The 16,632-nt window shown below is 48.1% G+C and overlaps 1 protein-coding gene across 2 annotated transcripts in view; it reads right to left on the minus strand.

The window, feature by feature from the left end:
• Positions 1-16,632, minus strand: part of SPON1 (spondin 1) — a 307,051-nt gene that overhangs the window by 20,578 nt on the left and 269,841 nt on the right. For both annotated transcript variants that reach the window (XM_025357568.1, XM_025357569.1), the window contains exon 7: positions 3,989-4,053. In XM_025357568.1, coding sequence (XP_025213353.1) covers positions 3,989-4,053 — 65 coding nt within the window. The remainder of the gene's footprint in view (positions 1-3,988; positions 4,054-16,632) is intronic.

Below are 16,632 nucleotides of genomic sequence, written 5' to 3' on the forward strand. Positions count from 1 at the left end.
TCGCTCTGTCACCCAGACTGGAGTGCATGGCTCATTGCAGCCTCAACCTCCTCGGCTAAAGTGATCCTCCTGCCTCAGCCTCCCAGGTAGCTGAGACCACAGGCACATGCCACTATGCCTGGCAAATTTTTTAAACTTTTTATAGAGATGGGGGTCTTGCTTTGTTGCCCAGGCTGTTCTCAAACTCCTGGGCTCGAGTTAGCCTCCTGCCTCCACCTCCCAAAGTGTTAAGATTACAGGTGTGAGCCACTGCCCCTGGTCTTACTCATTACTTTTAATGCAAAAATTCAAATAAAAAATTTCAAATGTTACATGGCGTGGCCTCACACCAAACTCATCTTTGATTTCTGGATCTAGTTAGACCAAAGCCTTTCAGTGCCTTACACATACTCTACTCCCTCCTCATACAGGGCCTTTGCACATGATGGTCTCTCCAGATTTTCTAGAATGTTCTCCCCTTTTCTTCTTTGCTTAGTTAACTCCTACTGCTTCCTTAGATCTTAGCTTCATTGCCTTTTTAGGGGGAAGCTATCTCTAACCCCCAGGCACTCTCATGGCACTTTATGTCTTTCCTTCATAGATGTGTCACATTTATTTGTGTGATCATTTAGTAAATATCTCTCCCCACTGAATTGTAATCTCCATAAGGAACTGTGCTGTGCTCACCACAGTTGCCCTAATCACCTTTCACAGGACTTTTTTTGGGGGACCCTCCTATCAAGGATGTTTCAATCTTCCTTGATAGGATACAGGGTAAGTGAAAGTCAGATTTTGTTTGTTTTGGGATAGGTGTGAGACCATTCGGTGTGGTTACATTGTTAATTTCATGCCAATCAGAAGGCTCATTGGCAGGTATATATGTCTTCATTAATTTAAACATAGGAATATGAATGAATTGTTACTTAATTGGAAGGATCTTGTTATAGTGAAAAGCACAGGCATTAGAATCAGCCGGGTACTGTTGGCATTCTATATCCACCCTTGGTGTCATATGACCTCTGAGTCTCAGTAGTTTGGTCATTGGTAAAATGGACATTGCAATACCTACCTCATGGTTATTAGGATTAAAAGGGATAATAAAGGTCAGTGCCTACTTGGACCCAAGGAGATGCTGAAAGTAAAAGGACTGCTCTCTCTTTCCTCTCTCCCTCCCTTCCTATCTCTTTCCTGAATGTGCTTTGATTTGTAGTTTACATCTTCCTAAGCCCAGGCTCCTCAAGAGAAAACCGGCAGAAAGATTCCTTAACGGTACAAAAATTGGTACCCACAAACTCTCCCCACCCCTACCTTCCTTTGATCCCCTCCCCACTTAGAGGACCAGAAGTGAGGGGTTCTTTACACATAGGTTCTAGGAGCCGAGGAACTGGGAGAATCTGAGGAGACAGCAGAGTAAGGATATTCAGGGTGACCCGACTGGTAACTGACGTTAATTATGCAAAGGGCACTGAGGGCTTTTGTGAATTCACATCGTTGTTTTTTGGTAGGACAGGTATGAGATGGGCAAAGGTGCATCTGCCAGGAGAGCGCCTTGGGCAGGCCCTCCCTCGTGTTGCTTCTCTTGGAGGGCAAGGCATTTCCTGGGCTGGGTGGGTTTTTTCCTGCCCTGGTGTGAGCTTCCTTAGGGAGGATCCAGAGCAAGGCTTAGAGCTCACAGCAGGCTAGAAAAGGCCTCCATGCAGCCAGCTGGGGTGCCCTGGGCCAGCTGTCTGAGTGTTGGTCTCTTTTTCCCTCCTCAGGCCTCCACTCAGAGCCTCAGCTCCATCCAAACCTGGGCCAGTCCTGACCAGCGCAAGGAACACCTTTCAGGAGCAGCCCCATGTCCCTCCTGCACACAGCAGGAGGGGGATCTGCCCCTGCTCTGGGGCTCCAGAGCCACTCCTCACCCTAACATTTATCCCCTTGGAGTTTACAAGGCTGCCATGATGACGTTATATTTTATATATTCAGGTTATATGGTGCTGCCTGGACTTGTGCAAAGGGAAGACCTGGAGTGGCACAACTTTGTCTGTTGTCTGTCTCTCCTCGGGCTGAGTGTTCCAGAGAGCTAGGACTGCGTGTGCAGGGCTGGCGCACAGTAGGGGATGGGCCATTAGTTTGCCCAATGGTTAAATGTGCAGGTTTCAGGTGCCTCACCATAGTTTCTGTGTTCCCAGCCAGTCAGCTATGAGCACTCCTCCTCCCTCACCCCTGCTGCCCTATCCTGGGGCATCTTCCTTTTGAATGTCCAGCACTTTCCTCCCTTCCTATCCTGTGGATTTTGCCTTTTCTCCCACTGAGCAGTGTCTCCCACATTGCTCATGTTGTTGCTGTCTTCAATATCGGTGTTAATGGATGTAGACTACTCCCTAGAGGGGCTGGCCAAAGCTTCTTCATAAACCATCTTCTTGGGGTCAGTCAGGAGCTTCTTCTGCTCCAGGCCTTGCATCTTTAAAGGATAAGCAGAATCAAGGCTTGTTCAAGGATCTGCCCAGGATTCAGGGTGGCCTGCATGAGGTGCAGTGTGGGGAGGCCAGGAGATGAACCCTGACGTGTGTTTCGCCCACCTGTGCACACTAAACTAAGGAGTGTGGACTTGATCTTGACACGAAGCGAGGTCACAGAGGGATGAAGAAGGAGAGGACACAACAGATTTGGATAGTTTTTTGTTGTTGTTGAGACAGAGTCTTACTCCCATCACCTAGGCTGGAGTACAGTGGCGCGATCACGGCTCCCTGCTGCTTGACTCCCTGGGCCCAGGTGATGCTCCTACTTCAGCCTCCTGAGTAGGTGGGACTATAGGGCGTGTGCCACCATGCCCAGCTAGTTTTTTGTATTTTTAGTAGAAGCAGGGTTTTGCCATGTTACCCAGGCTGGCCGGAGGATTTGGATTTTTTTTTTTTTTTGAGACGAATTCTCACGCTGTCACCAGGCTGGAGTGCAGTGGTGCAATCTTGGCTCGCTGCAACCTCCGATTCCCTGGTTCAAGCGATTCTCCTGCCTCAGCCTCCCGAGTAGCTGGGATTACAGACATGCGCCACCATACCCAGCTAATTTTTATATTTTTAGTAGAGACTGGGTTTCACCATGTTGGCCAGGATGGTCTGACCTCGTGATCTGCCCGTCTTGGCTTCCTAAAATGCTGGGATTACAGCGTGAGCCACTGCGCCCGGCCAAGATTTGGATTCTTAAAAGATCGCTCTAGTAACTGTGGATGAGGAATTGGACTGAGGGAGACTACAGCAAAGGAAAGAGGTGACGTGGTGCAGGTGAGAAAGGGTGATGGCTTGAAGGAAGGGGAGGAGAACAGCCAAGTAAGGACTGATTTGTGAGCTGCTCAGAAGGCAGAATCCACAGGGCTTTGAGACTCACTGTACTTTCAATATTTCTCCACATGGAGAACAGCAGGTTTGTTGAAGGTGATGGGACCCATTTGGGACATGATGAGTTTAAGGTCCAGGTGGACCATTCATGGAGAGGTGTCCAAAAACCTGACGGATATACCACTGTATCTATCTATCCATCCATTTGGCAGGAGGTAGTTTTGGAGACTGTCAGCATACGCCTAGTCACCTGACTCAAGGGCAGATAAAATCTCTATGGGATAGAGGAGACAGAAAAGAAATGGGACTGAGAATGGAACCCAGGGTAAATCTGACTTTCCACACGTCAGACTGGCTAAGCGTGAGTATAACCTGTATGCTCTGAGGGTGAGGGCATGTTCGGTCTGTTGTGGCTGAGAACATTGGTGAACACAGAACAGTTAATCCTCACATCTGAGTTGGGTCCACTGTGGTATCAAGGCCATTGGGGGAAAACAGAGCCTGAGCCTGCATCCTTGAGAAGATAGGGCAGGTGTGATGCTCTGCCCCTAGAAAGCATCTTGCCTGCTTGTTAACGAAGAAGTATTGCTAATTTTAACAGCATAGCTGGTATGTGGTGGCCATTAGGTAGGTGGCCTTGAGAAGGGGCTAGGATAAGACAGGCCAGGCGAGGGACTTGTGTTACTTACACGTTGAGAGGCTGCCAGGCTGGCCACTGGGCTTTGGCTTTGATGACGGTGAGGACCTCATCACTCTGCAAAAAAGGACCACAAATATTTAGTGAACAGAGCAGGGCTCATGGGAACAACAGGGCTTTGAGCTGGTGACACCGTTCACCCCACTCCCTCACCTGCTGTTGGAACTCTTCCTGCCCGGGTTTAGAGCCACCTTTCTCTGGGATGGGGGAATCCTGGGGCCTCAGTGATACCAGGAGAGGGGACTGAGTGTCTAGGTATGTCCTGGACACTGAAGGGCCACTGAGTCACACTTTTGGTTTCCAGCTCAGCCCATCCCTTCCCCACTAGAGCAGAGATCTGGCCTGGATTCTGCTGTGGTTGGCCAGACTCCCATGTCATGTCCATTCCAGAGGGCAGAGCCATGCTCTGTGTCCAGACACTGAGTGGGGCCTGCTCCAGGCCAGCTGGGTCAGCAGAAGCTGCAATGTGGCTAACACCTGGCCCCGAGGACTGTCCCCCCAAGGCCTGTCCTGCTGGTGAGACCCATGGCTAGATCAGACTCCCTTGGACGAGGAGGCCAGCACAAAGCTGAGGCCCCACACCCGTGGTGCTCCTCAGGTTCTCTGGCTCTGTTTTGCTTTGGATGATGAATAAAGCACGATAAAGTTATTTTAGGGATAACTGGGGAACTCGAAGTAATTTTTTGAGGAATAATTTGATAATTAATATTTTGAAGGAAAGCATTGAATGGTCACCATAGGGCAAAAATCAGAACTTTGTTGATCTTGCTTAACTTTGAGGTTTGGTTGGGTTTTTGTTTTCAATTACCCACTGTGAGTGAGGGGTGCCATGATCTTTGCAAGGCTGGAGGCCTCCACAGGCCGAAGTTCAGCTTTGGTGGGGAGCTTTCCCCAGAGTAGAGTCAGCTGGCCCTGTATTACCCCTTTCCCTGGCCCGGGCCCAGCAGTGCTCAGACACAATAGTCCATTGTGTGTGGAAAACTCCAGAATGTCACCAGCTGGGGAAGGAAGGGCTTTGTTGCCAACTGAGCAGATCCCTGAGTTCCAGGGGAAGAGACTTGCTTGGCTGGCTCATGGCGACAAGGCTACAGTCCTTAGAGTCCTGCCTGGCAGCAGGTGCCTAGAATATAGTTAGGATACATTGTGACCTTCTCCCTGGTTGGGTACCTTGCTCAGAAAATCCCACAGCCCCATGGAGACTGGAAGGAAGGAGGACAGTGCCGTCTCTGAGGCTCAGGCCCAGAGGTTATAAAATGCTTTCTGGTCCAGCGCTTCCCATTTACCATGCAGGAAAGGGGCTGTTGGGTGGTGGTGGTGCAGAGGAAGGCGGCTTAGCCAGACCCAGTGTGGTCTGGGCTCCTACAGACAGTCCTGAGCGAGGAGAAGGGCCCACAAAGACAGGCCAGCAGCGGTGAGCCACCCAGGAAGCTTGCAGCCTCCACCTAGGCTCAGGCTCCCTGGGGTGCCCTCTTTGCATTAGATGAAAAATATCTTCGGATGCACAGACACCCCAACATTCATACGTCTGCAGGCAAAGCATTTCCCAACAGAGCAGTTACGTTTCTCATGCAAAATATATTTATTTGTTTACAGTGTATCCCTTCTTCCCTCCTAAGAAATACCTGTTGAATGACCGAGAAGTTGTTTATCCTGAAGTCACATATAGAACACAACTTATCTGTCTCCTGAGTGCCAGCTCTGTATCTCCCCAGACCTGGTTTTCCTCCAGTCATCTCATATGCCTCATGGCTGAGCCCTTCCTCTGACCTCAGAGTCCTGCTCCTCCTCCAGCAGCCCGGCCTGGGTTGAAGGCACAGCTCAGGCGTGCCTGAGCTGGATGCCAAACACCACCAGCTCCCTTCACCCCCGACACCAGTCAGGTTGAGGCCTCCAGTGTTCACCTCCTTCCACAGTCTCCCCTCTGGCCACACTGTCTCCAGTATCTTCTTGCTTCCCCCAGTTCATCCTCTACTTGCTGCAAATCTGACCATATCTGTCTCCTGCCAAAACCCTTCAAAGGCTCCTGGTAATTTCCATGACAATTTCTTACTTCCTGAGTTTTGCTTACGTGGTCCTCATCATCCAGTTCTGCTCTACTTTTTTTCTTTGATTTTTAATTCCAGAATAATACACACATTGTGGAAAACTTTAGCATCACAGAAACTCACGACGTAAATGTTGAACACAGTCTACTTCAACAGCGACCCTGCCTTCTGTCTCCTTCTCCCTTTCCAGAATATTACAGCGTGGTGTGTTATCTTTCCAAATCTTCTACGATGCACATGTAAGGATGTGTGTGTGTGTGCATGCATTATATTTAGCTTTCCCGCCAAATTTGTGTCATACTGAATATCTTGTTCTGTACCATGACTTTAAAATATTTCCTTAATGTCATATCACAGGAAACTCTCCATCAGTATATACTATATACTATATATACTATGTATCTTATCTCTCTTTTTTGATTTTTAAAGTGTTAGATATCTTCAAATTATGGCAAGCCAGGTCAAGACTTATAAAAAGGGAATCGGAGATACTGTCTGATGACAATCCCTTTGCTCTTGAAGAAATATTTCACTAGAAAATAAAATCAATGTGGGTGGAGTGAAAGTGGCTGCCAAGTTAGCTGGCCCTGCAGATTCACCTCGCTTTACAGTTAAATTTTGGTTTACAGGTCCCAGCTAACATAGTGACTTTGCTTTTGTAGTATATAACTCTACACACACACACACACACACACACACACACACACACACACACACTATTGCTTCTTGGCCTTTTGGCCAAGATCAAATGTACAACTCCACAAATACAGTTGGGACCCTACATTACCATTTATTTATGGTGATGAAACTCCATTTAGATCTATGGAGGTTCCAAGGATGGTGGGTCCATGTGTGTGGGCATGACAGCTTCCTGCTGTGAATCTTTTCATCTAGTGGTTACACAACATCTGCATGGTCAACAGCTTATTTTTCTCTTTTTTGGTGATCATTTGAGTTAAATGAAATAGAAAGCAGGAGCATTCTACCACACTTATTTAAAAAGCTACATATTTTCGTTGAAGCAGCAAGTTATCTGGTAGAACTTAACTTCTACAGGATCAGAGAGAATCTTCCTCATTTATGGCCATATCTCCATGCCCACGGCTGCTCAGTAGATTGTTGAAAAAGCAAAGTCACACCATTCTCTTTGATGTATGCAGACAGTTATGTAGCAGGGGATATTCTCTAACTTATTCCACTGGCACCATTAGTAAATATTTAGTTGTTTTCACAAATGATGCTGTGATGAAGACTCATGTACATATTTATTTGCTCATACATCCAAGGATTCCTGTGTCATTGAGTCAAAGGAGTGATCAAAACATGAAGCAAATTTAAAATTGTAGTCGGCCCTACCAAATTGCCGTCCAAATGTCTGTACTAATTTCTACTCCCAGCAAGGATGTGTATGTGCCCATGTTCTCAATTTAGGGCACACAAGATACTTTTCATCATTTTTAATGTTTATGAATCCAGAAGGCAGGAAAGTAGCGTAGTTGAGAAGCATAAGCTCTCGAATCATACCTGAGGTCATATGCGGATGGTACCATTTACTAGCTCTGTGTTTTTGTTTTGTTTTTGAGACAGGGTCTCATTTTGTCACCCAGGTTGTAGTGCAGTGGCACGATATCAGCTCACTGCAGGCTCAGCCTCCCGGGCTCAAGCAATCCTTCCACCTCAGCCTCCTGAGTAGCTAGGACTGCAGGTGTGCACCACCACCCATGGCTAATTTTTGTATTTTTGTAGAGATGGGGTTTCACCACATTGCCCAGGTTGGTCTTGAACTCCTGAGCTCAAGTGATCTGCCTGCCTCGGCCTCCCAAAGCGCTAGGACTATAGGTGTGAGCCACCGTGACCTGCCAAGCTCTGTGTTTTTTGGCAAGTCTCGTGACTCTCTTAGTTTTCTCATCTGTGAAATAGGGTAAAAAGAGGATCTTCTGCATGGGGTTGTTAGGGGGACTAAATGACAACTCATGTAATGTGCCAGTGAAGTGCCTGGCACATAGCAGGTACTCCATCAATATTACTCATCATTCTGATTCTTACTTACATTCAGGCCAAGTTGGTATCAGAATTGACTTGTGCTGCCTGAGTACAGAGACTGGAGGACACAGTTGCCGGTACAAACCCACAAAGCCTCAGGAGAACTTCCCTCCATTGAAAGCCAAGCTCTGCGTCTCAGGGAGCATATTATGGAAGGCTTATGTAGCTTGGATGGGGGCATTGGGGCCCTGGGCATTTCATATTCTGAAGAACGAAGGACTTAAATTCAGAGTAAGCAACCCACACTTCAGACTTAAATGAAAAGCTTATTTTAACAAGTCTCTAAGGCACAGACAGGAACTTTCAAGAATCCTTAGAGCCCCTCTCAGCTCCCACAGGACCCTTTTCAAACAAAGTGTTTCAGGGCATCCACAGTTCATGCTTCGTTAGGATGATGCCAATTAAAATAGGAAAAAACCCAAAGATACTACAGGCCACTCATAGTCATCTTCCATTTTGCTTTTGTAAGCATACTGTGGGGCTATAACAGCTGTACTTGTACCTCACAGTTACTGGTACCAAATGGGAACAGCACATCCCCTAACAGGCCATGGGCTGAGGTCAGGTCTGGAGGAAGTGGGTTCATGTGGAATGAAAACAGACCTGGAACAGATCTGTTCTGGAGGCAGCAATTACATCAGTACCAGGAGGTAAACAGGGTGGTCTCAGCAGAACAGACAGTAAGGCTGTGAGTCTAGGGTCAGGGCTGGTGTCTGAACCAGTCTTACCCCACGCCGTCCCTCCTCCGCACTCCAGAGCCAGCACCCAATGAGGGAGAGCTCCGAGCATCTCTACTGTGCCCATAGCAGAAGGCCAGAGTCTGTCACCTCCCCCTGTCCCTTTCTTCCTAACTTTTTGACTTTGTCTTCTAGTCCCGAACCACAAGCCATTTCCTCATCCTAAACATTCCTTTGCCCCGCTAGCACTGAGGCTCAGACCTCAGTATGGAGTCAGCCTGGCCAACTTCCCTGATGCCCCTACCATCTCTCCTCCCAGGAAGAGAAATGGGATGCAATCCATGATCATGGCAGGAAAGGAATAGAAACAGGTGGAAATAGCGACAATAATAAAACAATTATTTATTTTTTATGTGCTAAGCATCTTGCTAACCTTGCAAATTGCCTAATAGATAGCATCTGATTTAAACCTTATAACACATTTGCAAGGTGGGTATATACTTTTTAATCCTCAGAAACACATTTATTCGGCCAAATTAGTTTCACAGTCAGCCGACTGAGCTAGAGTTTAGACCTCAGTCTGCTTCTAGAGGCCACACTCGTTGCCACCGTGAACCCAGGCAGAGGCGGACTGAAAGTACACACTGTGGCCCAGGAGAACCAGGCCCACCCCTCCTACTTCTGCTGCTCTTAAGGACATGTCCTAGCCTACTTTCAGTTCTGCGTCTCACAGCCACACGTGGAAGACTATCAGACTATGTTCACAATGCTGAACGTTAATGCTGTTCTGACAACAAGTTTTGATGAAGCCGGGGAGGCACCGGCTCCTTGGGCTGAAGAAAAACTGTCTGCTACTAAACAGGGGAAAATCCAGTGCCACTAATTGCAAATGCAGTGATACACAGCTGTACACACAGTGTGCATTCCCCCATTCAACAGCTTGTTTCTTACAGAAAGCTTTGGAAATAGCTATCATGCTCTCCACTGCAGGTGAGGAAGCTGAGGCTCAGAGAAGTCAGGTCACTTGCTGACCACACAGGAACCACGATTCCAATGCAGGTGTACCTGACTCCAAAACTCACATTCTTTCCACTTTCCCTGACTGTCCTTCCTCTCCATCCTTCTCTGCTCCCTCCCCCATGTTGCTCATTTTGCAGCCAGAGCACAGCTGACCCTGGTTGGTGGCTTTCTCCAAGGAGCCCTTGCTTTGAGGTACAGGCTCACTGGGGTTCCCTCTGGGAGAGCGGCGTCTGGAACCTTGCATAGGGATCCTGGTGAGCACTATTTGGCCCATTATTTGCTTTTTCCCTTTCCCAGTTGCCATGCACAAAAAATATCCATCCTGACAGCTTCTAACTCTGAAGGTAACTTTTTCATGCCTGGGTGAGTGTCCTGGTGATGAGTAGCAGGAAATGGGTCATTTTATGAGGTGATCACGGGGCTGTAAGCATCTTTAAAACCAATTGTGCCCAACAGTCGCCTCCTCTCATTTCTACAGGCTCTGGGCTTCTCAGGTCATAAATAAAACAGCTCATATTTGGTGGCACGTTATAGTTTGCCCACGGTCTACACTGCTGCCCTCTGAGGAAGGCAGGCAGGTGTCCCCGTTTCTCAGGTGAGGCAACAGAGACTCACCTCTCCTCTGAGAGCAGACTCACTGCTCCCTTCAAGGCACCAGTGACCTCTCTGTGCCACAGCCAAAGTCAGTGCCCAGCTCTCGGCTCTCATGGCCTCTCAGCAGTATTTGACACAGCTAGTCACTCTCTCTGCCTTGAAAAGCTTTCTCCTCGGCTCTGGGACTTGCTGCCTCTGATTTTCTTTCCACTTCATCAGCTGTTCCTTCTCAGTCTCCTTCGCTGACTCCTCTTCACTTTCCTCTAAAGCTTGAAGTGCCCCAGGGCTCAAGCCTTTGGTCTTCTTCTCTTCTATCCACACTCCCTTGGTGATTGCATTGAGTCCCCTGCCTTAAAAAGCCAACTGTGTGTGTGCTGGTGATTCCTAAGCTGTAATCTTCTACTGCAAACTGGCCTCTGACTCTAGACTTGCATATCGGCCACTCAGCATTTTCATCTATATATCTAAGTAGCATCTCAAACTCAGCAACATGCCTGAAACCAAACTCCTGATCTTCCCCTCCCTAAGCCCAGCCTCCTTCATTCTTCCCATCCCATTGCATGGCAATGCCGTACTTCCATTTCCATCCATCCTTGATGCCTCTTTCTCTCCCACTGTGCATCTCATCCATCGGCACACCCTGTCAATTCCACTTCCAAAATATCTTCATGATCCAACCACTTTCCATCTCCTGCCTGCCTCCATCCTGATCCAAGCCACTATCATCGCTCAGCTAGATGAGTGCAGTTGCTTCCTAGCAGGTCTCTCTACCTCCCCTCCCTCCCTCTAGACTCTTCTTCATGCAGCAGTCATATCATGCCATTCCTCTGGCCAAAATCCTCCAGCAGCTTTGCATCTCACAGCAGACAGGACCTTGCTCTGGTCCCCCACGCCCTCCATGGTCTACCTGTCCTCCTGAGTGTCATCTCTTACTACTCTTCCCAACCTGGCTTTCAGCATCCTGGACTTCTTATGTATCTTTAAACATGCCAGGCACACTTTGCACTTGCTGTTTCCTGTGCCTGGAATGCTGTTCTCCCAGACACCAGAGCACTCTCTCCTTTGTTTCCTCCAGGTCTTTGCTCAAATGTCAGCTTCTCAGGGAAGCCTTTGATGTCCATGGCAGGTCCCTGCGCCCCTTTTGACTCAGCATCCCTATTCCTTTATCCCAGTATCTTTTCTCCATAACATTTGCCATTGTCCAGTTGACTGTGCATTTTGCTTATTATTTTTTTTTGAGGCAGGGTCTTTCTCTGTTGCTTAGGCTGGAGTGCAGAGGCATAATCATGGCTCACTGTAGAATGACCTCCTGGGCTCAAGCCATCCTTCTACCCTCAGCATACCAAATAGCTGGGACTACAGGTGCCTGCCAGCATGCCCAGTTAGTTTTTAAATTATTTGTAGAGATGGGGTCTTGCTTTGTTTCTCAGGGTGGTCTCAAACTCCTGGGCTCAAGCCATCTGCTTGCTTCAGCCTCCCAAAGTGTTGGGATTACAGGTGTGAGCCACTGTGTCCTGCCTTATTTACTTTTTATTGTCTATCTCCCCCTGCTAGAATGGAAGCTCCAAGAGGGTGAGGGTGTTTGTCTGCTTTGCTCCCTGCTGTACTATCAGTGTTTAGATCTATGCTGGGAACATACTCAGCTAATACTTCTTGGATGAATGACAGGCTGTGATGAGCAAGGGGCTGGTGTCTTCCGAGCCCCAGTCCGTGAACACTCCCTTGACCTAGGATGGAGCCAGAGTAGTGTGAAGTGACACTCATCGACCTGGGTGTTAGCTGGAGGCGCTGGAGGAGCAGTGAGAGCCCCAGCATAGAACTGTGCCAGCACTGCCAGGTAGAGGAGGGGAAGGGACAGCATACAGGGGCCACTTTGGGAACCATGGTCAGAGCTCACAGGTTCTGAACCTGGCTCAGGTGGGCGGGCTGGCTGGCTGTTCATAAGTGCTCGTTCCACACCCCATCCCCTGGGAAGCAGCTGCCATCACAAGCTGCTGTCTGATCAGCTATTTCAGAGCCAGAGAAAGTATCTGAAGCCTATTAGCAGATCCACTAGAAGATGATGCGTTTGCACAGAAGCATTTCAAATTCAATTTCTTTTTATTTCTTTTCAAACACAGCTTGTAATTCCGATGGGAAAATTGCATAATGTCCATAGATAACAATTTTCCCCTGAGATGGTTTTGTGAAAGCAGCTTGGCATTTCTGAAGCCAGAGAGGAAGGGCCCGTCAGAGCTGTTTTGGGCCTGCCCCACTGCCCCTCCGCCCAAGGGCTGCCTCCGGTGGGTGGGAGCTCTGAGGACTCACATCACCCTATTACCTTCTGTGTGCTGGCACTGGCCATTGGCATTTATTTAGCTTGTCCTTTGGTAACTGAAGTACCATCCTGGGTTTAACCTCATTTTCTGCATTTTTATTATGTTCTTTTTGGTGCTCATGCAAGTCAGCTGCTCCCCTGAGTGAAATCAGTGAGCAAAGGAGCAGAAGAGGCTGATGGGGCATGCCTGCCTCCCATCCCACCAGCCTCCAGGACCTGCTCTTTCGTGACCTGCCTCCCCATCTTCTACCCGACCTTCACCAGTCAGAAAAACCTTAGTGCCAAGGCCAGAGCAAAGAAGGGAAAAGGAGGCCACAACAGAAGATATTCAAACATCATGTAGGTGATGCTAAATCCAAACAGGAGAGAACATCAAGCAGCGGCTATCTGCCTTCAAACAGAAGGGGCTGCGAGGAAGCCCAGCCCGTGAGCCAGGCCATATCTGACTGGAGGTGCTTCAACCTGTAAGGATAGTGCCCCTTTCAGCACCCCTAACCCTGCCCCATGGGAACACCTCCTGTAGTCTTCAAGAAACAGCATTGGTGGCTGGGTGTTTTGGCTCACACTGTAATCCCAGCACTTTGGCAGGCCAAGGTGGATGGATCACCTGAGGTCAGGAGTTTGAGACCAGCCTGGCCAACATGGTGAAACCCCATCTCTAAAGGTACAAAAATTAGCTGGGCATGGTGGCGGGCACCTGTAATTCCAGCTACTTGGGAAGCTGAGGCAGGAGAATCGCTTGAACTCAGGAGGCAGAGGTTGCAGTGAGCTGAGATTGCGCCATTGCGCGCCAGACTGGGCGACAAGAACAAAACTCCATCTCGCAAAGAAAGAAAAAGAAACAGGACACTCCTCAACAGTGATTCCCATCCCCACCGCCATCAGGGCAGGTCCCGTCCCAGAAGCCAGCATTAGAGCAGGGGCCGCATTGCATCCCTTCTATACTGCCAGCACCAGCCTGGCTTGTGAGAGGTATGCAGGGAATATTTAAGGGATAAATAATGAATGAATTAATTAAACAATTAGTTAATAATAAGCTAGAGGAAGCCTCTGGCCTTGGCTGCCCTCCCAGAGGGTTTAGGGGCTCTTGTTTGGAGTGTGATGGGACTGGGACATGGCTGAGAGGTTTGTGAGCAGAAGAGTGGTATGGCCTGATTTATATTTTTAAAGGATCCTGCTGGCTGCTACGGGAAAGTAACTGGAATGGGGCAAGGTGGAGAGCAGGGACCCCAGGCAGGAGGCCATTGATGTATCTGGTGACATAGGACCAGGGAAGAGCAATGGGAGGGGTGGCAAGGCATGGGATGCAGACCTATTTTACAGGTCGGCTGGGCATTATCCACTGACGGACGGGATGTGAGGTGTAAAACAAAGAGGGATCAAGGATGACTCCAAAAGGAAGTGTCATGTAGGAAGCTAGATATATAAGGCTGGATCTCAATGGAGAAGTCCAGGCTAGAGATGTAAACTCCAAGTCATCAGCATAGAGACTGGTAGTTGAAGCCACAGAATAGATTTCCTGGGGAGTGAAGGGAGGCAGAGGAGAGGATGGGGGAGAGCCAAGCAGACTAAGGTGCAATGGCCAGAGAGATAGGAGGACACCAGGACCTGCCCAGGGCCTCTTCAGAAACCCCATGCTGCCCCCATTGCTACCTCTGTGGCCCCTGTTTACTGCTGCCCTACTGCCCCCCTGCCACGTGCTCACTGCTGCTGCCACTGCCCCACTGGCCACTACTGAAAATACAAGGGAAGCAGGTTCAGGAAAGATGGAGGTGAGCTAGCGGAGCCAGCAAGCCCAGACAGCACTTTTTGAGAAGTTTGCTGTGGAGCTGAGAAAAATGGCAGTAGCAGGAAGGACATGTGATTATTTTTTAAAAGATGTGTAATATGAGGGCAAGTTTGTATGTCCAAGTGTATAATCCAATACAGAAGATAAACTCATATTGCAGGAGAGAGGGAGGGTGCAGTTGCAGGAATGGAACCCTAAGGTGAGATCCAGACCTGGGAGGGAGGAGTGGTCTTCCAGCATTGCCAGAGTGGGGAGGGAAGAAGGAGGCCGAGGACAGAGCTGCAGATGCTCCGGTTACTGGTTAACTGCAGGTGCTCCAGTTACTGGTTAACTGCAGGTGCTCTGGTTAGTGGTGACAGGCATGAGCCAGAGAGCATGTGGGTTGGGTTACCGGGGCTGATGGTGAGGACTCATTCATCCAGCCCCTAGTCCATTCCAGGCCTATTCCACATGCTGGAGAGAGAGCCCTGAACAGAAGACACACCCATCCTTGTCCTCAAGGAGCTTACATTCCGGAGGAGGAGGCAGACATAACAGCTACACGGTGTGTCCAGTGATGATTGGCTCTCTGGGGAAAATACAGCCAGGAAGGGTGAGGGGGAGGGCCAGGAGAGGGCGAGAGAGTTATGTTGTAATTTTAAATAGAGTGGTGGAAGAAAGCTTCCCCAATAAAGTAACTCAAGTATTTTAAGAAACAGATGCTGATGCACATGAAAGGACCAGGAAAGAACTCTACCAAAATGAAAATATACCTCACATACTGAAACGAGGTCTTTAGAATTTAAAAACATAACCATGTTTTGGCCACACACACACACGCACGCACACACACACGCATACACACACAGGGTCGGGGCAGAGAGAAGCAAAAAGAATGACCCTATAATCCCACCATCCTTACCCGGCAGCTTTCATCAATTGTAATATTCATTTGCTTTGTCATAGTTGACATCATAACTTATGCACAAAACACACACACACACACGTATATACTTTTGTATCTTTTTTTTTTTTTTAACACATTGCTATATAGTCTTTGGATTCACCATTAAAAAAAGTCGTGTTACAAATGAGAGTATCTCTAAGATATACTAAATGTTAAAAGGAAACTATAGTACAGTTTGTATAGTAATGTATTTGTATAATCTATTTACTTTTGTGGAGGGGGTGGTAAGGATAAAGGAAATTGTGTGGTTATATATTTCTAGTTGCATAAAGTATCTCTTGAAGGATATATAAGAACATTACAAAAATCAGCTGTCTCAGGGGGAGGGAACTAGGTAACCGAAGAGCAAGGAAAAGGCTTATCACTGTGTAACCTTATATATCTTTTGACTTTCAAACCATGTGAATATATTACCATTAAAAAAATGGAGGCTGGGGCCAGGTAGGGTGGCTCACGCCTGTAATCCCAGCACTTTGGGAGGTCGAGGCAGGTGGATCACGAGGTCAGGAGATCGAGACCATCCAGGCTACCACGGTAAAACCCTGTCTCTACTAAAAATACAAAAAATTAGCCAAACGTGGTGGCAGGGACCTGTAGCCCCAGCTACTCGGGAAGCTGAGGCAGGAGAATTGCTTGAACCTGGGAGGTGGAGGTTGCAGTGAGCTGAGATCGTGCCACTGCACTCCAGCCTAGGTGACAGAGCGAGACTGTGTCTCCAAAAAAAAAAAAAAAAAAAAAAAGGCAGCTGGGCACAGTGGCTCATGCCTGTAATTCCAGCACTTTGGGAGGCTAAGGCAAGAAGATTGCTTGAGTCCAGGAATTCAAGACCAGCCTGGGCAACAGAGTGAGACTTCTTCTCTACAAATAATAAAAATGAAACATAAAAAATAAATAAGCTGGGTGTGGTGGCACACACCTGTAGTCCCAGCTACACAGGAGGCTGAGGTGGGAGGATCGCTTGAGCCCAGGAAATCAAGGCTGCATAGAGCTGTGATTGTGCCACTGCACCCTAGTCTGGGTGACAGAGTGAGACCCTGTCTCAACACCATGAACGAACGAACGAACGAAAGAGAGAGAAAGAGAGAAAGAGAAAGAAAGAGAGAGAAAGAGAAAGAAAGAGAAAAGAAGAAAGAAAGAAAAAGAGATAGAGAGAGAAAGAGAAAGCAAGAGAAAAGAATTAAGAAAGAAAGAGAAAGAAAGAGAAA

The sequence above is a fragment of the Theropithecus gelada genome, chromosome 14 (genome assembly GCF_003255815.1).
Source record: "Theropithecus gelada isolate Dixy chromosome 14, Tgel_1.0, whole genome shotgun sequence".
Taxonomy (NCBI): Eukaryota; Metazoa; Chordata; class Mammalia; order Primates; family Cercopithecidae; genus Theropithecus; species Theropithecus gelada.